General features: G+C 40.6%; 1 protein-coding gene across 1 annotated transcript in view; it reads right to left on the bottom strand.

Annotated features, from left to right (window-relative positions):
* Window positions 1–47: 47 nt before the first annotated feature.
* METTL15 (methyltransferase 15, mitochondrial 12S rRNA N4-cytidine) overlaps window positions 48–24212 on the bottom strand; it is a 78823-nt gene continuing 54658 nt past the window's right edge. The window contains exons 5-7 of the mRNA XM_068148546.1: window positions 8980–9171; window positions 6768–6946; window positions 48–1441 (exon numbers count right to left, since the gene is read on the bottom strand). Coding sequence (XP_068004647.1) covers window positions 996–1441; window positions 6768–6946; window positions 8980–9171 — 817 coding nt within the window. The 3' untranslated portion in view covers window positions 48–995. The remainder of the gene's footprint in view (window positions 1442–6767; window positions 6947–8979; window positions 9172–24212) is intronic.

The following is a 24212-nucleotide window of genomic DNA, read 5'->3' as shown; positions in this document are numbered from 1 at the left end:
TTTACTCATTTTACCAAAAGGGTAACAAATCTGGACAGAACATGATATACAGATATCCATTTATTTAAGAACAAACACTTGTCCCACAGGCATTCAGACAACAAATCAGTTGAGATATAGAGATTTATGCACCATGAATTCTTTGGTTGGTTCAAACTCACTATAGGCTAAACCAGCCATCGAGCTTAGGTGTGCAAAATCCACCTCCTTAAAAATGTGCCTCAGTCAGCTACTTGCTGGAACGTGTCCAGAGAAGGGCAACAACGTCGGTGAGGGGTTTGGAACCCAAGTCCTATGAGGAGAGACTGAGGGAGCTGTGGTTGCTTACCCTGGAGAAGAAGAGGCTCAGGGGAGACCTTATTGCTGTCTACAACTACCTGAAGGGAAGTTGTGGACAGGTAGGGGTTGGTCTCTTCTCCCAGGTGGCCAGCACCAGAACAAGAGGACACAGTCTCAAGCTGCACCAGGGGAGGTTTAGGCTGGAGGTAAGGAAGAAATCCTACACAGAGAGAGCGATTGCCCATTGGAATGGGCTGCCCGGGGAGGTGGTGGAGTCACCACCATCGGAGGTGTTTAGGAGGAGACTTGATAGGGTGCTTGGTTTAGTTGATTAGGTGGTGTTGGATGATAGGTTGGACGTGATGACCACAAAGGTCTCTTCCAACCTGGTTTATTCTATTCTACTGAATTTAGACTGTTTGAATTTAGTCTAAAAGGAAATACTATGAAGACATCAAACCTGGAAAATTTCAACATGGGTTCTGATGTCCTTTTTAAAAGGTGTCTTTTTTTGTGTAATTGCTGACAGCCACTTACCCACATTTACTTTGCCTTTTGATGCTCTACCCTACATCCTAATTAAAAAGCACAGAAGAAAGAAATGTTTTCTAACAACCTTCACTTCATTTTGTCCAGTTTAATACTTCCTGCCCAGTTAATCTTCTACAAAACACAATGTAAGGAGCATATACATTCAATCCTTTTTTTGGCTAAACTTATTTTTTAATAGCAGCTCTTAGCTTGGCTGACCTTCCTCTTGGGTTCGCTTGAACATCCTTGGCTTGGGGCGTAAGAACTTTTTTCTGTATCAAAATCCAACTGGAGTTGGATTTCCCGTGGAGAGACTTTTGTGCATCTTCTTTTTGGGAGGGGTTTTTCAGGGCTTGTCTTATCTTCTGCCTCGAGCCAAGATTGTACTTTTCTGTCATCTCTATGCCGTGAAGAAACCGTTTGATAATGCGATCTTCCAGGGAATGAAAGGAGACGGCTACAAGGCGGCCTCCAGGTTTTAGGAACTTCTCAGCTGTCTTCAGCCCTAGAAACAGTTCGTGGAGCTCATCGTTCACAAAGATTCGCAGGCCTTGGAAAGTTTTGGTAGCGACATGTGCAGGTCTCTGAAGCAAGTCCCTTCGTGCATACAGTGCTGATGCTGGAAAAGCACCTGTCATCAATTTTAAAAGGCATATCTTAATATTACATAATAAGTTATATATCTATATAAGTTAGTATTATATATATGTTACATATCATAGGCATGTAATAGCTTAGTATTTCTACATAGCAATCCTGACGTTAATCCCCTCCTGCATGATGTCCTCAGAGGGACGCAAACTTACACCTGAACCCCGAGTGGCAAGCTTCCTTCTGTACAATGCACCTTCATTTTCTGCTTTGAATTCACATTTCTGAAAGCAAACCCTATAAAACTGAGGCTGAACTTGAGTGCCATGGGCAGGGAGACCTTCCACTAGAGCAGGTCACTCAAGGCCTCATCCAACCCGGCTCATGATTTAAAGATCTACTTGAAATCTGGCTTTGAAAAAAATCTCAGTAGACATGACAACTTGCTACCTGCCCAGACTGCTGTGGTCTGATCATGAACACAGCTACTTTGTAATTGCAAGACAGAACAGATAAACAACAGAAATTAGCTACTCAGGCTACCAGCATGAGTGTGGTGTGTACACTAACAGGGCTCTGCAAAGCTCTTCTATTTGTCCTGCTGTGGTTGTCTGGTGCAACATCTCCCTACAATAATCTTTTGTGACAATGAACAGGGACATTCATTTTTTACTGTGAAGTAATGTATCACACATCAAAGAAGAACAAATTAAATTCCAGATATATTCTGTAGACATAATACAACCTTACACCCCTGAGCCAACACAAAGAGCACTGCCAGGCATATAGAAGAGTAGGGAATACCAGCATTCAGGAAACTGGCTAAGAAATGCAGCCTCTCTACAGTTTCATGGACCAAACCCCCTCAAGGTAAAACCAAAATCAAACTTTTTCCAAGTTCAAAGACTGTCTTCAGAGACTGGGATTGACTAATACATGTAATCTGTGGTAGTGATTTCTGTCACACTGGCCTTCACCTTTTTAGTAAAGGCAGTGGACATTGATCCATGTTGCAGGGGCGAAAACCTTTCCTGCCCCACTCTTAGTCCTCTGGTATAGTTAAATAAAAACCTACTTGTGCTTTCTGCTGAGGCACAAAAATCTCTTGCCCAGCCTCCGCCATTTAGCATGACACTAAAAGAAAATCCTCCCTGGTAACAGGCTGTACAATATATTAAATATATATATAAAAAAATCTGTATGGGAAGCTTGTAAAAGGGATTTCATTCATAAAAAACACCACGCTTCTGGCTAGATGACTGGTTTGAAATCCCAATGAGAGAAATTATCATTTGCAGTTTTGGGATGCCCTGATGCTGCTTACACGTTCAAGAAACCCTAATGGATTCACGCGTTGGAATGTACTGAAATTTTAAAGCCAGTGAATGAATTTAGCCTCTTGCTGTGCCTGTCAATATGAACTATGAAAGTCCCCAGAGTGTATGAGAGTGGGAGAGTTTAAAAATTAATTCAGACCGTGCACCTGTTTGCAGGAACCCGTCTGTTGAATTAGCATCACATTTAATAAGTTTCTGTGACGCAACTAATGTCCTTTTGTCTAGGCTCCCTCAGTACAGTGTTCACTCTCACCCATCTGAAATTCAGGCAATATTACAAATTCCAAAATGATAATTAATGTCTATAAATGGGACCCAATCTGAATGAGACTGGCTTTACCCAGGAAAGTTCTTCTTAAACTTTGCAAATTCCTTCCGTAGCTCATCAATTCCTTTCAAGTCCAAATGACTGCATGATCCCAAAATGTTCTGTTAACATATTAGGTCTCCAAATAACACTGAGAAGAATTAAATTTTAAATAAACTAATAGATAACAAGGTACATTACCCACTGCAAAGAAATAAAAATAGACCCACCAGTTGTATTAAAATTACATTCTAAAGACGTCACACAGATTCGTAGACTAGTTTACTACGTTGGAAGGGACCTTCAAGATTATCTAGTTCAAACCACCCTGCCATCAGACCAGGTTGCTCAAGGCCTCATCCAGCTTGGCCTTCAACACTTCCAGGGATGGGGCATTCAAGACCTCCCTGGACAACCTGCTCCAGTGTCTCACCACCCTCACTGTAAAGAACTTCTTCCTAATCTCCAGCCTATATTTGCTCTCCTCAAGCTTCAGTCCATTCATCTTATCCTATCACTACAAGCCCTTGTAAAACATTCTTTCCTATCTTTCTTGGAGGCCCCCATCAGGTACTGGAAGGCCACTAATAGATCTCCCCAGAGCCTTTTTTTCCTCAGGCTGAACAGCCCCAAGTCTCTCAGCCTGTCCCCATAGGAGAGGTTCTCTAACACTTCGATCATCTTAAACCTACTGTTTCCTATCAACTCAACGAGCTACAGCAAAGGTCAGGAGGAAGTCTTCTAAATCAACCTCCATACATCTATTCACAGACCTTCAACTGAGAATTACTGATCTTTAGTCCTTGGCAGATAGCTGGACAAAAATTATAAACAATAAGTGGAGTTTGAGTGTGCTCCAAGGAGAGATGATGTCTGCATGACAGAACAGAAAACTCTTTTTTCCCCATATAAACTGCAGACTCCACAGCTCACAGGTATCTCACTTAAAGGGATCTGAAGCCTTTTGGATAATGTTTAGAAAATAGTAATAATAAAAAGACAAACTTTCTCTAGGGTTTTTTTTGTAGGACCTTATTCCTTGGCACTGTATGTAGAGAGAGAACTTTCCAAATCCATTTCAAGAAACAGAATTATTTCCTTGAAATTAGAACAAAGGAGCGAAAGAAATCACCTGGATACCTGAATTAGCCCCAAGCTGTTGTAGGCCATCTTGACTATGTGTGATAGGGTTCTTTTCAGCTGCACCTTACAATTATACCTCTTGCTAATACAATCTTTAGAAACATCTGTAACTGTTGAGGAGCTGTTATGCTTGCTTGGTTGTTTTTTAATTACATCTTTCAGTCATCTCTCAAACAATTAGCAACAGCCATAAAGGCTCTAACCTTTTGTGGAGGTGGCAGGAAAAAGACCAGAAGTCTAGTCACTCCAGAAATAGAAAGGAAGTTTTCCAGTTTCAGTCCAAATCTAGATTCACTGGGATTCTGGTTATCAGCTGGTTATCTTAACACAAAATACTAGAGTTCTGGGAAATCTGAAGCCATAGTAACCTATAGCATGTGAAAGAAATATGGGCTAAACACAAATTCTCTGACATGGACACCAGCAGAGGAGGACACCTAAATATACAGCTTTAGTGGCTAAACATTTTGCTTGTTTTCTGCCTCCTGTACTAGGCAAAAAAAACCCAACTGGTCCTGTTCTGGAAAGATAATCATAATCATACTTGTACTGAACCTGCAAAATATAAAATGCAAGATTTTATTACTCTGATGAATATTTTATTTTTTGAAGGACTTGACATTTAACTAATAGGTCATAGACTTTACTCAGGTAAAGTCCTGAATTAGTCAGGGTTTATTTGTGCTGTGCCATCAGGCAATCCTGTAGCTATGGTCTCTGGCACTTTAGGTCTGCCTTTTATCAATAGCTTCACTGATGCCTTTTTGCCTAAGAACATGTAAGGATGATAGGTGATAAACTGCACAAAATATATGACAGTTACCAGGTATTTTCTCAGGTATAATCAGTTAAAAAACTAATGGGATCCACAGCTGTGCTCCTTTACTGGAAGAACCAAATTAAAAGCGGAAGAAATTCTACCCAGAGAGGGCTCAGTGTGACACTCCTGAAATGATGTCAGCCACCTGCTTTCTTAAAAAAGGTACACAAAACATGGACACTATGTGATGCATGCCTGATTCATGTACCAGTCTGCACTTTAGCAAAGACTTTGAAAGGAGAACAAAAAATTCCTTCTCATTGTCACACAAAGTGACCATTAAGTGATGACTCACATGTGACCCATTAAACATTGAATCATATAATTGTTTAGGTTACAAAAGACCTTTAAGACCATCAAGCCCAACTGTTCATGTAACACTGCCAAGTCCACCACTAAACCACATCCCTAAGGTCATGAAGGGATCTTAAATCACGTTCTTTTATTTTCCTAGTTCTAGCTAGTGCTCAAAATTATTTGTGAAGTTCAGAGTTGCTTGTTTACATTTCATAGCCTTTAGCATAGCAATATGGTTGCCTCAGTCTCCATAATGGTACACTTTTAACCAACAGTTCTTTAAAAAGCATGTATCTCGTGACCAAAACACATAATGAATGTTTAGTTTGTGGTGTTGATAGCAATGCCTACTAAAAATGTAACTCTGAGTTTGATAAAAGCCTCACAGTGTTTTACCTCCTTGGTTTTTTTGCAGATTGAGTGCTCCTCACATTCACTATTTACAGCAGGGGCTCACAAAGCAAGCAGTGTCTTCAGGTCCCAAACCCTGGGCCTCAATCGGCTGTTGAAGTTTCAGTTTTTCAATATTGAATTGACTGCTTCAGTTTTGCTCAAGCACCCTGATTTGTACAACTCCAAAGATTTTGTTTGTAGGAGCCCTGAATTTCCAGTTGGAATATTATAGTATTTTAGGGATACATTTTTTCTTTGTCACATCTTCAGGATACTGACACAACATTTAACACTGCTCTTTAGCAAATGTTAAATTTGAATAGCCCTTTTAAAGGTCCTGTATTCAAAGGAGACAGCAGGTTAGAATTATTTGCAATGAGGCACATCCATTTTCACTTCTTGGGTAACGTTTCTTATCACGGCGTTCTCGAACAGGATTTGTGCCTTACGTTTTCCTGCCAACATCTTCACTTGAGAACACAAACATGAAGGTTCTCGATGTGAGCACAGTTCCTGCCTAACCACATTTTGCTCAAGTTGTTTACAGTGAAGAGCAAGTAAGATGAAGTGTTTCAATAGTCGCTTCAGGCTGATCTAGTTGGCATTCACAAGGTGAAGCAAGCAAAATACTGCTTTGCTTTTTGCTCCCTGTTTCTTTAAGGAGACAGAAATGATCTCATTTCATTCACAACTGGCAACTGCCATGGTACTTCCCCTCGAAATGTTAAAATGCAAAACTTTAAAACTAAGAGAGGTATATGACAGCTCTGATTTTTGAAGCCTTATCAATAGCTGGGAAAAAGTATTCCCTAGGCTGCTGTCACTCTGTGTTTGAACTTGGTTGGCAGAATGATAAATCACCTCATGTAAAATCTATTATTAAACTAATCGTTGAGCTACAATATAAAAAGCAGGAGCTTAAAAAAAAAATAATAAAAAATAGAGCTGACATCAGAGCAGAACAGGCAGGATTAGATCCTGCATGATTTCAAGTACAAATAGATCCCTCTGGGACTTTGGGGATTAATATTTTTTCTCCTCAGCCACTGTGAAGAATTAATGAGGGTACCTGCAACAATGCTTGCAAGCTGCTGAGTTCTGGTGATGGGGTATATGCTGCGTGCCTGAACGATGGCTGAAGCGATTTTCCTGGCATGCCTCTCCTCGCCGTATGTTCTGAGGATGGACGCAAGCGCCTGTTGATCTAAAGCATTCACAACATCAGCAGCAGTGGGCATGTCAGGGTACCTACGCACGAGGAGAGCCAATTAGTTCACTGACGTCAGTTTTCATTGACAAGAGGTGAAGCTTCATAGCATTGAGACATAAAGTCAAACACACACCCTGCATACAAGTGCCTTTGAGGTTTTCAAATGAGAGACAGCAACCCTATGAAAACAGATAGAGCTGGCACCTTTTAAATCCTTTCCCTTCCTACTTTAAATGGAGTTTGCTCCTCAACATCAATTAGAAGAGATGAAACTCCCAAGCAATATCATAAACCATGCTTAATGAGTTGGCAAGAATAAATACTTTTCAGCGCCGTATTAAAACGGAACCGCTGGGTGACTTTTTATTCAGTCAGCTTTAGAACATAAACTTGCCCTTTATGGCTTCATTTTAGTCACCTTGCAGAACATGTTGTTTTCTACTCAGAACTGATTTCAAGGATCTCTGCTATGGAAACAATTGCTCATGAAAGCAAGTTAACTTTACTTCACATTATACAGGCGTAAGAATTTATATCAAAACACTATTTGGAGAGAATAGAAGTTACTTCATGCTACAAAAGATCGGAATTACTACAATATAAACTGTACAGGTCATGCATGTATTTATTTTCAAATCTCTGTCACTTGGCTATTGAAATTCCTCCAGTTATTTTATGAGCATCATATATGGGTTTGCTAATGGAAACCCACAGACAAATATGAATGTGCAGAATATTTTTTCTGGCATTCATTACTCTCCTGCAGTATCTTACAAAAGCTAACAAAACTTAGAAATCAGAGGCAAGTAGTATCATAGCAACAACCCTAGTGCAAGGCTTTTGTTATGCCACAGGTATCCTTTGTTCTTATGCTCCTCTTCCATGTATGCATTCTTACGATGCAAATAGAAGCCTGGAGTTCAGGTTCTTGAAATGTGAGGGCTGAATCCCAGGAGAATTATGTGACATTTTTACACAAAACCAGCAAAAGCAAGCATCCTGAAATTGACTGTCTTAAGACTCAACATTAATGTGTTAATAGAATTCCTTAGAAGCTGAGGCTTCCCACCAGCTCTATATGAGCAATAAAGATCAAACAGCAATTCTTAAGACTACAGGTTCATCAAAACACAAAGCAAATATTTTCCTTCTCCCAGCAATGCATTATACAATTACTGCTGGCATCTATACAACAGAGATCTGTGACTGTTCACATGAAAAGCACAGTGCTCCAAAAACACATGAGGATGTCTGAAGATGAAAACTCCTATACAAGTAGAAATTGCCATTCCATCATTGATTTTCAGGCTCTTGAATGTACTGAACAGCAATTCTAGTAATTTAAATAGCAGTGATTTATTAAGTAATTGTCGATTTGGCAATTAAGTAGGCATGATGTGCCTCCTACACAATGTGAAAGCAGGCTTGTAATATTGCTAAGGAAAGCTTATGATAAATGGAAGACAACATCGTGCTAGCGTGCTAAAAGCGACGTTGCCTTCTAATTTCCACTGGCAGATATCAAGGATGAGATTTTACTTCTTTTATATGACACGCCTTTTGGAGAGAAGTAATTGGGTCAGATAGCCATTGCAGAGCAGAGGGAGCTTGCTCCTTTCCTGAGGGAGCATCTGAACGTGCTCAAGTGAAGGATCTACAAACAGCAAGTGAGGCAGAAAAGGAAAGGGACAGCATTGTGGGGTCGTGAGCCTGCAGGGCAAGTACAGTCTGAGAAACCGCCGAAGTGACAGGGAGAAGACAGGTGTCTGAGGTGTCCCTGTGACTGTGTATCATACCCTCCAACATTTTAATGGTATAGATAAAAATATGATTGATTTAATTACTCATCACTGGAGCTTTCATCTTATTTCAAAGAAGGAAAAGACAACAACCAGTGTTCCAAGTATTGAGATAGACAAGAGCTTCATGGCCAGAGAAAAGACAGTCTAGTTGTGCAAAATTAGATGTGGCCTGATGACCAGAATTCTTCAGCTTAAGGGGAAATGAAATGCATGGGGGTTGCTAGGCACAAAGTTTTTGAGTTTCAGGGAGGAACATTATTAACAAGTACCTGTCACTATCCATCCTCATATCCAAAGGTCCATCCTTTTGCAGGGAAAAACCTCTTTCAGGTGTATCAAATTGCATAGAAGAACAGCCAGCATCCAAGAGAACTCCATCTAGAGTGCCTGGCTCAACTCCAGCAGAAAGTAACAGAGCCTCTGCCTGGCTAAACTGTCCTAGAAGAGCGTGAATCTGGTTCCTGTAAGAAAATCAAAAAGAAATAGTCTCAGCTTTAATTATAGCAGTGCAGTGGCTTCCCCTCGTATAGCAGGAACTGGACAGTAGGGTTCACTTGTCTCAGCAGCAGCAGGGCTATTCCTAAAGTAAAACTTCAAGTACTTTTCATATATCAATACCGAAACTGATCCAACCCACCAACCAGTGATTTCTTAAGCTTCTTGAACTCCTTTCCTGCTTGAAAGAAATGGTAACCTGTCTAAAATGTCATTTTTTCAACACAAGAACTCAAAGGGACACTCTCTAGATTCAGTGGGAATACCCTGATCAGCAAGGTACCTCCTGTACCAAGCAAGGCCCTTAGTCAAGTAAGGCCAGTGTGGAAAGAACAATTGGTTCTTGGACCCAGCAAAGAAAGCCATGAGATGGAACATTACTGCATAGCCTTGTGGTTAATACTTATCTGCTAGGAAAACAGTCCTGGGTGGCTGCCCTGCCATGGGACAAACACCTTTCTTTTGAGTGGTATTTGCTGTTTTGAAAATAATTGGGCAAATAAGGCATGTTGGATAAGCTGATGAAATATTCCAGTGTAGTTTTGATTCAGGCATCTCATTGCTGGGGAGGGTAGAGTTTTACATGTATTTTTATGTTTAGCATTCTTCTTTCATAGATTTAAGGAAGTTCTTGCTTAGTATTTCCATACTAGGAAAGGAAAGTGGCATGACAAGGGAGTAGATGAGACACCTCTCTGAGGTGGCCTCTGCTTTCTTGGGTGACTAAACCTGGACTTTTGGTTCTTGCTTATACATAAGGTGACTAGCAATTAACTAACTTATTTTTTCTGTCTTTCAAAATCTCAATGAATTTCACAGATATAAAAAGATTAACCAACATGCTGCTGTATTTTTAAGCAGTATCTGTAAAACACAATGTATTTCTGTCACTGCCTCCACATCTGGGTAACTGCTCTCCATCTCCATTGATCAGCATTTCAATTATCACAAGGTGCCCTCGGCTAACTCGTAGAACTTTGTCTAAGTTACATAGACAGCAGTGCATGAATGGAGAGAGCAACTCCTTTAACTGTTTCAGCCACAACAGGGCAGCTGCCCATTTGTCATTTGGCACTTCAGCATTACAGTAATTTTGAGAACAGAAGCTTTCCAAAACATCAGCTTAAGTCTAGCCTTCCTTTTTAGACAGTTTAACATCAGGACAACTATAAAACAATTTAGTCAACTCTGGAGGTTACAGCTGTCCAGCTGGAGTGGGATAATGCTACCAAGATTAACCCAACAAAAAAAAGAGCAAGCTGGGTTAAAAGGAAGAAGTTGTGAGCACAATCACATGGAAGAACATTTAGCTACACAATGGTATCCTCATTAGTGCAGAGTGAATCAATCTATTTAATATAGCATAAAAACTGGGAAATACCTTGAATGAACAGATTTCATGAGGGATATCATGATCACACATACACGCTTTTTAATTGAATGCTGTCTAGCACATAATTAAATACAACTCTTCAGCTTAATAGGAACTGACAGTTCCTGAAAAGCACAATGATCCACTTAACATATTGAAGGCAATTTAAGCTATATAGTTCTAGCACTGAGATTGTATTTCCCCTCTATATAATGAGGGGAATTCTCTTGCAAATCTGTACACTTTATCCAACTGGGCAGCGTTTCTAGCTTCACAACTTGTGCAAACAAATGAACTTTAAAATTCCCTATGTGGGAGATGAAAATAAAGAACACCTGGAAAAAAAAATATCCATTGCCATCGTCTAGATCCCCCAGCAGGCAGTAACCCATGTCAACAGCCATCAATGAGAGCAGAAGAGGAAATGAGTTTAAGCTGTACCAGGGATTGGACATTAAGAAAAACTTTATTGAGAGTGGTGAGGCACTGGAGCAGGCTGCCCAGGAAGGTGCTGGAGTCACCATCCCTGGAGGTGTTCAAGAAGCTGTAGGTGTGGTGTTTGAGGATATGATTTAGTGGTCATGGTGGCTGGGTTATGGTTGGACTCGATCTTAAAGGTTTTTTCCAACCTTCATGATTGTATGAACTAGTGCTGTACTGCACAACCAATCTGACAAATTATTCTGAACTGTATTTGTAAGTCATTAGAAATTTGATCACAGTTCTTTAAACAAGTTCCAAGCATGCAGACAGCTAAATTCTTTGGGACGTTGGCCTTCGATTCGTGGTCGGCCAACCCATTGTGATTTGGAAAAGGTAATTACAACAGAAGGATATTTGAAGGAAGCTGAAGCTTACACTTTGGCAGAGAGATGCTTCAGCTGGAAAATGTTTTGGAGTTTGCAAATAAAAAACCCCAAAAGATTGAAAAATAATCAGATTGAAAAATTATCAGATTGACATTTGGATGTCAGCCTTTCAGCTGTGTGAAATTCCAGCTTCTGTGTACGTTTGCTGTGCATTTTGTGTATCAATAGTGGAGACAGGTAGCTCGGTGACTAGAAATCTTTACTAAAAGCAGATGCTTTTCATGAGATTAAAATGACTGTATTTAAATGCTCAGGGCAGGTCACTGAATTCCTGCTTCTTTGTGGACTAGAAGAAACAGATAAAAGCATCTTGGGCAGGTCGTACATTTCAGTTAACCAAGTACACAGCTAGGAAAGATTTATGACCTTATGAAAGGAAACACAAATATCAACTCTTTTTTGATAGGGTACTAACAATGATGACACTATGTAGAAAGCTAAGCCAATTTCAGAGATTATGTTCTGAGGAAGTAAAAAGCAGAGAATCCCTGTCATACTTTAGCTCTCATTTGATTTGTGTGTGTGCATGGTAATAGTAGGCTAATTTTTAATACATTTCCAAATGCTGTAAGCCAAGCAACCTCTGGCTTCCCAAAATAGTCAACATGCTCACTACTTCTTTATTAATTTTGACATTCTCCAGGAAAAAAGTAAAAAGATTTTAAAGGAACACTGAAAATAGGAACATCTAGCCAACTAAAACCAAACCAAACTACAAACCAAACACAGAAAGAGCCCAGCACCAAACCAAATGAACAAGCAAATTAAAAAACAAGAAAAACCCCACAACAAACAAAGCACCCTCCAAAACCCCCCAAAACCATCCAACCCCCCTCCAAAAAAAACCAAACCCCCAAATCCAAAGTTATTTCAGCTGCTACGTAAGTGTTTGAGGGTCATAACAGATTTTATTGTGCAACAGCCTCAAGAGCTTGCAGAATCCTTGTACTGTTTGCTACAGCTGGAAAGTAACACAGAACTTCGGGTTCAGGATCCTTTGCTGAGGTCAGAGCCCAGTATTTATTATACTCTCCTATGACACACAGCATCGAGATTCTAGCAGACAGGACAGGAATCACACTTCTCAATTATATGGAAGAGCAGAATGAAGAAAAAGTTTGACCTCTCCTAATGCATTTCAGGCTCTTCTGCTTTCAGTTAACCTCTGATATTCTACAATGCTTTATAAAAATATTTCTTTATTTGACTCAGCTGAGAAGGCTGCACACTTGGAAAAAAAAAAGTAAAGCATGAATATAGCTTCCACAAAATAAACAGAGGAAGTCTTATCTGTTGCTCTCCATTGTCACAGGAGTTGCTGTGACATCAATGATTCAAGTAACTTCACAGAAGAGCACAATTATGCTTTCATGGTGCTTCATCAGTTGGTATGTGTATATAACAATACTTGATCTTTCACCAATGCTCCCCTTACAAATTCAATGTACGAACACATAGCCAGTCAGGAAGTGATGATCCCTTGCCAACAGTTAAAGCTACCCTCTACTCACCTGGAATAAATGGTTTCTTTGAGAGAACTAGAAAAAAAAGTTTTTCAGCTGACTCTTACCAATGTACATCAAATGAGGGAACCAATCTGGCGGTGTTTGATTCAGCAACTCCACTGAGACTGTCAACAGAGGTGCCAATTAGCACTCAGCCTAATGAGGATATTGGTACAGAACTGGTTTGATGTCAGTGACTCACTCCACCTAGGTCACTCAGCAGCTGTCAAACACCAGCAGCTTTCACTCAGGGCTGCACCACACCAGGAACATCTAGAAGCAAACCACGAAGTACTCCAGTCATACATCCCTGGAAGTTTCAGCATCCTTCCTGGAAATTGGTGAGGGTGTTAGTATGCCTCAGTGCAACATCACTCTCAAAAACTGCACCTGGGGATATTCTGTAAAATACTTTACCTTTGACAAATGGGAAATTGGCAAGACTTTCATGTTTGGAAAGGAGGAAAAAAAACCCCAAACTATAACATCTACCAACTTCCAAACCAACCTTGTCACTGCATTCCTAGCTTCATAAAAAATTAGTTGGAACCCTGGAAAAAGCCCACGTATCTGTTTAAGAAGCATCAGGGCAGTCTAGGTTTGGTTTTGTGCTACAAAACTACAACTCCAAATCTCAGCCTCAAAGACTTGGAAACAGGAAGAAGAGTTTGAGAAAAGCCATTTCCATAGAAGTTTGTTTTCAAATTTCAGGTTTATATCACAGAATGTCATGTTAAGTCTCTATGAATTGGTAGAACTTTATGCATCATGTACCCACAAACAAGTACCTGAAGAGTAAAGTAGTGCCAAGTTTAGGGGGAAAAAAAGTATGTCCCCTGTGGGGAGAGCCTACAGGAGTTGGGGCTGTTCAGCCTGGAGAAAATGCAGCTCTGGAGAGACCTTAGAGTGGCCTTCCAGTAACTGAGGGGAGCCTGCAAAAAAGCTGGGGAAAAACTCTTTGCAAGGGCTTGTAGTGATAGGATGAGAGGGGATGAATTGAAGCTTGAAATGTAGAAAATGAGCAGATCACATCATCTTTTTCACAGTGTTAATGCTCCGTCATAGAGGTACCTGAAATTATATTCTGGGTTCTAGACTGGGGACAATGCAACCAAACAGATTTATCATCCCATCAGCTTTACTGATCAATTACTGATCAGTTGTGATCAACTATGTATTTATGACCAAAATGCCATGTGTTAAACATTCCAGTTTCAAAAGAAAAGAACCCTCTATATGTTCAACAAAGAGAAAATATATAGTTTTCTATTCACTGCTTTCCCTCTCTACAACACCTTGTTTTAGAATAGCATAGCATAGCCCAAACCAGGTTGGAAGAGACTTCGAGACCATCGTGTCCAACCCATCATCCAACACTATCTAATCAACTAAACCATGGCACCATCACCCCATCAAGTCCTCTCCTAAACACCTCCAGTGATGGCAACCCGACCACCTCCCTGGGCAGCCCATTCCAATGGGCAATCACTCTCTCTATGAAGAATTTCTTCCTAACATCCAGTCTAAACCTCCCCTAGCACAGCTTGAGACTGTGTCCTCCTGTTCTGGTGCTGGTTGCCTGGGAGAAGAGACCAGTCCCCACCTGTCTACAATCTCCCTTCAGGTAGATGTGCTGTCTAAACAGGTTTCAACCTTCCCTAAATCAGTAATTAACTATTGTCTGTATACCATAGCTATTAATGAAGAAGGAATTTTTACACCTACCAGAATCTCAGCTCGAAGTAAATTATTTGTGATTGCGCTATGGAATGGGCTGCCCGGGGAGGTGGTGGAGTCGCCGTCATTGGAGGTGTTCAGAAGGAGACTTGACAGGGTGCTTGGTGCCATGGGTTAGCTGTTTGGGTGGGTTGGATTGGTTGATGGGTTGGACACGATGATCTTGAAGGTCTCTTCCAACCTGGTTTGGTTTATTCTAATAAAGGTTTATTCTAAAGGTTATTTTTCTATCAAAATTAAATTATCGGTGTCCAGTGCTTTCTCGTCTCAACTCACAATCTCAGCAATTCAGAGTGATCTGCTCATAAATAAAAGATTATGAAGAAAGTGCAAAGTAATCTTGTAGTCAGTTCCCAAGACTTACAGCTTATCCCACTTGCAAGGGTATTATTTTATTAGCTGAGTAAAACCTTTAATTTACTGATACATTTATCTGCATATAAAACATGAAGTTAACAGAATGTACACTGACGATTTAACAAGCAGCACGCAACGAACTGTCAAAAGGCTACTCCCACCTACAACTCACATGGTTCAGTTGTTTTAAAATGACTCCTATTATGATTTGATTTACACTTTATAAGGCTCTTATAAAAACACAGACACACAGCATGTACAAAGCATCTCTCTTTCCTCCCTGCAGAGCCGAATAATAAATGAAACGACTGTTAAATTTTCTTTAGCTAACGAAGCAAACCTACAATACTTTTCCACATCACCAATTCTGCTCTATGCATGGAGAGAGCTTGCTCAGGATTGTGCATAATTGTTGCTTTGACAGACCTGCCCCTACTGATACTTGGAATATATTTGCATAACCTTTGCCTTGTTAACAAAATGTGAGTCTAGACCTTGAGACTCAGTGGCAGTGCTATGACATAACAGATGGAAAAACAATCTGAGCCACAGAAGCCTTCTTCGTTTTCTTAATTATTAAGCAGCTGACAGTCTTGTAAAGGCCTGATAAAGCTCTACAGGATTTGTATCTTCTTTGACAAACTATTTCTTTGTTTGACACACTATTTAGAGCTTAGAATACTCAGGATGAATACATCTGGCATGAAGAATTTATTACAAATGAAGCAAGTGAATTTTTCTTTCCTCCTGCCGTTTTTATCTAGGCTGTCTTTTATCAGAGAATGTCTACTTTCCTAACTGACTCCCACCTTAAGCATTAAACTGCCTGCCCATCACTTGGACAGTTCACATCTCCCAGTTATATGCTTCTAATTGTGGGAAGGAGAAATATGAGAAGCAGAACACAAGAGGAATGCAAATAAGGACAGAAGTGAAGTAAGGGCATCACTCAGCTGGAAATTACAGAAGCTGCAAAGCTTTGCTCTTCCGTGTCTTTGCTTGTTTCAGGGAGACAAGGGAACAAGAACTATGCATAAAATTAAAAATATAATCAGATCATGGGTTTAGATGGCAGGCTAACATTCAACAGTCAGGTCTCTCTTCCCTTTCCTAGTAGGTTTTAGCATGCTCTTCTAACCACCAGTGAACGTCCAGCATTAAATTTTCATCGAACTCCATATTTTAAGCCCAGTATTCCGTTACTGACTGATCAGCTCATAGCCCATCACTGCATAAGTGAACCTGACAGATTTTGCCACGCAGCACTTTCTACTTAACTAGATGTCTTTTCATCTGCCTGCCTTGTCAGGTTTTGCAGTTCTTCAGAGTAAGTCTTCATTTTTGCCATATTAGATAATGTAGCCTAGACAACAATCACCAGCAATTATGCAACCAATTTACTGCCTTATTTAAGCAATTTCAATTAGTGTCTGCTGCCCAGAAAAGCTGTGGAGTCTCCTTCTCTAGAGACTTTCGAGACCTGTCTGGATGTGCTCCTGTGTGACCTGCCCTAGGTGATCCCTCTTTGTCACAGGGGTTGGAATCAATGACCTTCAAAGGTCTCTTCCAAACCCTACCATTCTATGAATCTATGAAATAGGTTACATATTCTACCCACATACTGAGGAGGAGGGGTGGTGGATGAGAAACTGGACATGAGCCAGTAATAGAATACAGAATAAACCAGGTTGGAAAAGACCTTTGAGATCATCGAGTCCAACCTAACACCCAACAGCATCTAATCGACTAAACCATGGCACTAAGTGCCTCGTGCACTTGCAGCCCAGGAGGCCAATGGCATTCTGTGTTGCATTGAAAGAAGTGTGGCCAGCAGACAGAGAGAGGTGATTCTGCCACTTTGCTCTAGTGAGACATCACCTGGAGTACTGTGTCCAGCTCTGGCCTCAACACAGGAATGACATGAACCTGCTGGAACAGGTCCAGAGGAGGGACACCAAGATCATCAGAAGACTGGCGCACCTCTCCTACGAGGCCAAGAGAGTTGCAGCTGTTCAGCCTGAAGAGGACCTACGAGAAAGTTCAGGAGGGACTGATAAGAAGGGCTTGTAAAGATAAATTGAGGGAGAATGACTTTAAACTAGAGCAGGGTAGATTTAGGCTGGACATCAGGAGGAAGTTCTTTACAATGAGGGCAGCGAAATACTGGAAGAGATTGCCCAGAGAGGTGGTAGAGACCTCATCCCTGGATACATTCAAGGTCAAACCTGATGAAGCCCTGAGCAACCTAACCTTGCTGGAGATGTCCCTGCTCACTGGATGGGGATTGGACAAGATGACCTTCAAGGGTTACTTCCAGCCTAATACATTCTATGATTCTAAGAGGTAAAGGCAGCCCAGTTACATTTGTTAGAAGTAGCCCAGTAAAGGACGACAACATTCACAAGGAAATGACCAGGGAGAAATGTGATCAAATAAACAGCATCACATGTGCCATCAAATAGAGAAGTGCTACAAGAAAGCCATGCATGACCTTAGAGGCCTTTTCCAGATGAAACAATTCTATGATTCTTTGGGTTGGAAGATCATCTGGGCATTACTACAAGGAAAAGGGAAGTGAAACTTTATTTGACTATAAACCAAACAGGAGACAGTAGTGCAAATGCAGCCAGGAAAAGAGAAACAAAGTCCTAGCATGGACAGGTCAGAAGTCCTTTCACTAGAGAAAGTATTAATGGTAAGCCACCATCCAGAGCTTTGTATGACATTCTGGGAGCATTACCTGAAAGAGAGGAACAGGCACAGAGAAGCTCTAATAGGATGACTAGGGAAAAAAAAAGCTATTATTACGCAATGGAAGTATAAAAAAAAAGCCCCAGCCTTGTTTTGCATACAGAAATGAAAGCCAAGAATAGATGTTAATATTCCCCATCAAGTCTTTTAAATGCCAGAGACAGAAAAGAGCTAATAGTTATTAATCAACTATCAGTTAATTTTATGCAACTACAATTAAATTAGGTAACTACGTTAATCCGGAAATTTAAAGAAAGTTTCATATAATGAAAAATTAGACTCTGGAAGAGCTGGAGCACTGTATATAGAACTCCTCATTACTTTAAAGATAGAGCACAGTGATGGAGATTAAATTATGCAGTGGCTTGTAATACTAGGCCATTCAATGAATGGATTCAATGAGCTAGAAGTCTCTTACAGCATGTTTATATTTGAACAGCTATTGTAACCCTCCTTTGTAAAGTTCACCCCCAAAATGTTTACTTAAACTTATCCAGACATATACACATTACACTTTTCACATGTGTATAAACCTACTCCAACCTAAGAATAACAGAGCTCTTAGGTGTACACCATTACTTTTATTTTTAGGGGAAAAAACACCCTAAACTCAATGTATAAATACAACACTGGCACTGCAAAGGCTTCTTTCCTCTTAATTTTTCCCAAAGTGATTGCCTAGATTTTTTGAACCAAATATCACACCACCATTAACTGGAAACTGCTATTTTCTGATAGCAAACTCCAAAAAGACACTGCTCTCAGGTGAAATGAAGTTTAGCTTTTTCAAATTCAGAAGAAAAAAAAGCAACTCTCAAACCCTCTTGCTGCTACAAAAAGGATGATTAGGATCCCAAGGTCAACAACTTTTGATCATTATGGCAGGAAAAGTTCAGTATCTATTTTTCCAAAGGGAGCAATAAAATAATCTAAAAGCACTAATGTGATTAAAAAAAGGAGAGTTCTGCAACACTCAACAAAAAAAAACAGTGCTCCAGACCCTTAATCATCTTTGTAGCCCTCTGTTGGAGATCCCTCAATTAGATGAGGTTGCTCAAGGCCAGGTCCAGTTGAGCCTTGAACACCTCTGAAGACAGAGATACCACAAGCTCTCCAGGCAAACTGTTCCAGTACTACCACCCTTATGGCAATATTCCCCCACCCCCCCCCAATACCTAACTGGAATTTCCTGCCTTTTCACTAGCATCCCAGAAACTCCAAAGGACTCCAGCTATATGGCAACCCTTCAGGCAGGAGAAAAGCTTTAGTGCAAGTTGTTCATAAGGCTGGTAAAGGTTTTTTAATTATTCAGGTCTTCAAGGACAGTAGAGATCACTGATCCTGTTTTTCATTTTCTTCCAGAATTCTAAAAATAAACTTGAAATTAAGATACAGCAACCATGCATTTAGTCCAATTACAAAACAAGTGTATTTTGCCACACCTCTGGAACGCTAATCCTGAGTTGTGTTTTGGCACACAGAAAGCTAAACAATTAGTTCTGAATCATTTACCTATTTACTCCAAGCAGGTTAATTTTCCGTATCAGGGCAATAACACAAGACAAAGTTTTTGATGCTGTATTCTTGCCAGGATATAAAATACTTGCTCATCATTACCTGATGGCATGAAAGAATTAAGAATCAAGCTGTAAACACAAGCTGGTTTACAGCTCAGTGGTTTTGCTCATTCTCTAAACAACTGTTTTTCACTTATGATATGGTTTCTCTTTGTAAGTATCAGTCAATGCAGTTTCACTGCTCTCCATCTGCAACCATACTCTTTTAGCCTTCATCATAGAATCATCACAGAATCAATGCAAAGGGTCGGAAGGGACCTCTAGAGGTCATGCAGTCCAACCACCCTTAAAGTGAGCAGAGACACCCACAATTAGATCAGATTGATCAAAGCCCCATCAAGCCTGACCCCAGGGATGTGGCCTCCACCACAAACACCTCCCTGGTCAATCTGTCCCAGTGTTACACCATCCTCATAGTGAAGAAGTTCTTCCTAATGCCCAGTCCACCCTGCTCTGGTTTAGAACCATTGTCCCTTGTCCCAGTGCTACAAGCCCTCCCCAGCTCTCCTGTGGCCCCCTTTCAGGTACTGAAGGCTGCTCTAAAGTCTCCCTGGAGCTTTATGTTCTCCAGGTTGACCAACACCAACTTTCTCAGCCTGTCTTTGTAAGAGAGGTGCAATGAGGCCAGTCCTTCCAGGTGCTGCACAGGCTGCCCAGGGGAGTTGTGGAGTCTTCTTCTCTAGAGATATTCAAATCTTGCCTGGATGCATTCCGGCATGTTCTACTCTAGGTGATCCTGCTCTGGCAGGGGGATTAGATATCTTTCAAGGTCCCTTCCCACCCCTAACAGTCCATGACTCTGTGAAGTGAGGGGTGAGGATGATCAGCTTTCACATCTACTGCACTGAGTCAAATAAGTCTCACCTCAATAAAGTTCCATTTTTGTTACTATACAGATATAGTTGTGTTGCTGATCACAAGCTAGACATCAATAAAAATACAAGTAGCAGCACCTCAAAGGAAAATTTAAAACCCACTCTTTTATTTTGTATGTATTTTCCTTTGCCATGGCAAGCCCATGGTTAAATTCTTCAAAAGACACTAGATGGCTCCACTGGTGTTCCTACAACATGCTCTGGTAAGGTTGCAAATCTCCCATGGGAAATCCCGAAGAAATCAACTTGACTATTTCATTTCAGCAGGATAATGTATTACCTGGAGCATACTCTTCCCTAAGGTGGTGTGCCACAGCATTAAGGATAACTCCATTTGAAAAACTTCTATAAAAGAAACTTGAAAGACACAGTATTTCCAATAAGGAAATATCAAATCAAATCAAACAGAATTCAATAGAACCACCCAGCAGAACTCGTTAACGGCAGGACAAGCATACCTCCAGTTTGACTCTGCAAAACACTGCCATCAACTCAGGGAAGGAAATTCCATCCCCACCACACACCTCCTGCAATACCAATGACTTTTGTGTTATATTCACAGCCTAGTTATTAGATTTATTACAAAGCATAGAGCTGGATTTGATTTATCAAAGTAATCCTCAAGTGATCCCACAGCTACTGTTCTGTCTGACAAAAAGAATCCAGAGCCTGCTGCCCAAAGAACTTCCTCCATGAGTCTGATTGCTCAATATTCATGTGTTTGGATTGACTTAACTCATGTAAAGCAGTTCTGATGCCATGCTGCTTCTGTCCACAAAACCAGTGAGTTATCTGATACGCAGATTAATGGATATAATGTTATGGAAGATGGTGTCTGCTGAAAAGATGATCAGAGAGTTCTGGATCTATTAGATGGAGGAATAAAAAGCATGTTCATTTTCATTACCTTTTCATTTACAGTTATTTTGCATCATTTTTCTTACGAAGCTGAGCAAATCAACTCAGGCAAAGGCTTAAATCATGTCTCAAAGGCTTAAATCACAGGGGATTCTTAAAATATGTTCCTCATCATTTTTCTTTATTGCTTGTTTATCTGATATCACCTTGTGGTGGGTCACTCTGACAAACACTACAGGTTTGTCTACAGTGAAGAAAACAGAAAAGCAGAATGACATTCTGCACAACAAGGCCTGCCACATCTTCTGTGTATTTATATATCACAGTACATTCACCATAACAAGAAGATTTCTGCTGATGAACCTGAGGACCCAGATCCAGATTTCTCTCATAGCTATGAAGCTACTACTCCAGGACCCCTTGTCAGAAGCATTTGTGTATGGCAATGACACACAAGGTTTTTAGACAGGACAGAAGTGAGCCTTAGCCTTCTGGTCACTTACTGCACTTTGCTTTGCATCAGTGTGGCTTCAGCGCACATAATCTGAATTCTTGTCCAAGGAGTCTAAAAACAAAGATAAGCATTTAATGTGCTCCAAATGCTACAAGGCATTCAGTCCTAGGAATAAGAGTATTCAACAGTATTCAAGGATTGCTAAACAACTATAGATCTTGGTCAAAAGCACCATGACTGCACCATGGCATCTATGGCTTATGACTGTAGATCTTTGAATCGGATAAAAGATTCCATCATCACATGGGCTCATGTTTCCAGGCAGTACCTGGCTCACTTTATAGAACACCTTGAAAACAGAAGAGTAATAGAATAATTGTCAGATGGAAGGGATCTACAATGATCACCTAAGTCTGTCCACATCAGGGCTGGCCAAAGGTTAAAGCATGTAATTAAGGGCATGCTCCAAATGGCCTTAAACATTGACGGGCTTGGGGGATTCACGACCTCTCTTTTGAGGTTACTGAAGAACCAATGTACAAGGAGCAGGAGGGGATCAGAATCAAACCAAACCCAACAACAAAACCCAAACCAAAACCAAACCAGCAGAACAAAAAGCAAATACAACAACAAAACAAACCCAAAACAAAATCCCCAAATCAAAGTAAACCAAAACAAGCAAACATCAAAAAAACCCAAACAACAAGACTATGTAAGAAGTGCTAGACCTTGACTGTTCCATAGAACTTCATAGGCAACTAGGGAGTTATGGTGAAAATCTCTGTAGTTTAAAACACATCCAGTCCACAGTCAAACTGGATGGTAACCCAACAGGATTTTCACCAATCCTGGGTCTGGTACAAGTCATTCTTTCTATACTGACAGAACAATAACACTAGTTTTAAGGATCAAGATGGCTTTGAGCTGATAAAACACAGATGGTAAATGAGCATAATTCTAAGCAACCTCCCCCACCAACAATCTGACCCAAAATACCACACCAAACCTGGAGAACATCAGACAACAAAATATCCTACATTAGAGTATGATGCTATTGGGGGGTGGGGGGGAGGGGAAAGGCAAATATTTTCACAATATAATTAGCAAAAGTCTGATAAAATTAAGAGTCAGGTATTCCATGTGACACAAGTGATCTGGCATCACCTTACGTACTGGGCCAAGTTTTAGGAACAGTGCTTAAGGAAGTAGTCAATAATAAACTGAATGAGATCCAGAGACCAACAAAAAAGGTGGCTAGAACATGAGTCATACAGAGAGACCGAAAGCTGTAGTTTGGTTTGTTTTCGCTTTCTGAATAAAAGAAGGGTGGAAGGGATCAGGCTGCATCTCTCTAAGAAGTTGTTAAAAAGACGTCAGTATTCAGTCACTCTGCATGCCAGGTGAAAGCAACTCAAGGAATACTTAGCTAAAGTGGCAGCAAAGCAGCTCTGAACTAGACACTAGAAAAAATTCTTTGTGTATAAACTACACAAAACCACCCAGACAGAGCATTTGTGCAACTCCTGTTACCTAAGAAGTTTCTAAGAAGAGGAAGAGAAATTCCAGAAGTACATTTGGGTTTGGTTTAAATCCAGAAAATTCAACCAAGTAATTTCCTGACTTTACTTAAAATCCATGCTTCTGACCTCCAAGATTTACCTTTTTTTTAATTTCTTTCTTAAAAAAAAAAATCATTCAATGTTGAAGTTGTTTTATTTTGATCAGGAAATCTGCATTTAAATTTACAGTTGGTAGCATCAACTCTCAGAAAAAGAGACTGACTCAATTTTCGCATCTATCATTCCATTCTCTTTTGTCTTTTTTTCCTGATAGTTCTAAGACTGCATCAGGGGGTTCTTTCTTTTACCAGATTTGCTTCCTTGTGCTAGAAATATAGGCAGAAATTCTCCCTGCATGCCCTTATCTCCTCTCCTTGCAGTCAACAGCCTCCCATCAGAAAGGCAGAGATCATAGTGCCAAGTCTTCTCAGTCTATTTATTAGCAAGGTGGTGTTCTGCTTTGATAAACCAGATAGTGGAGATACAGAAAACTCTCTGCTTTAGACTGCATCTTTGACTCTCCTTCCTTCAGCATCATGAATGCCAAAGTATCCTCAAGCACAGAGTGGGAGGGACCTTGAAAGGTCAAGTCCAGTTCCCCTGCCGGAGCAGAATCACCTAGAAGAGGTCACACAGAAGTGCACCTAGGCAGGTTTTCATGTCCCCAGACAAGGAGACTCCACAACCTCTCTGAGCAGCCTGTTCCAAAGCTCTGTCACTTTCACCAGGAAAAAGTTTTCCTTACCTTCACATGGAACCTCCTCTGCTCCAGCTTGCACCCTCTGCCCCTTGTCCTATCACTGGACATCACTGAGCAGAGCCTGGCTCCATCCTCCCAACTCAGACCTTCACATCTTTATAAACACAAATGAGGTCATCCCTCTGTCTGCTCTTCTCCAAGCTAAAGAGCCCCAGCTCCCTCAGCCTTTCCTCATAAGGGAGATGCTCCACTTCATCATCTCTGTGTCTCTGCAACGGACTCTTTCAAGCAGTTTCCTGAGGTCTTTCTTGAACTGAGGGGCCCAGAACTGGACTCAAATGGGCCTCTGTTAGGAGACAGTGGGCGACACTTCAGAAGGGAACCTTCCCAAAA

This window comes from Melanerpes formicivorus, unplaced genomic scaffold (genome assembly GCF_026170545.1).
Source record: "Melanerpes formicivorus ecotype bairdi unplaced genomic scaffold, bMelFor1.0.p_v2 SCAF_16, whole genome shotgun sequence".
NCBI lineage: Eukaryota > Metazoa > Chordata > Aves > Piciformes > Picidae > Melanerpes > Melanerpes formicivorus.
The sequence above is the reverse complement of the archived record's forward strand: the minus strand, read 5'-3'. Positions and strand labels throughout refer to the sequence as shown.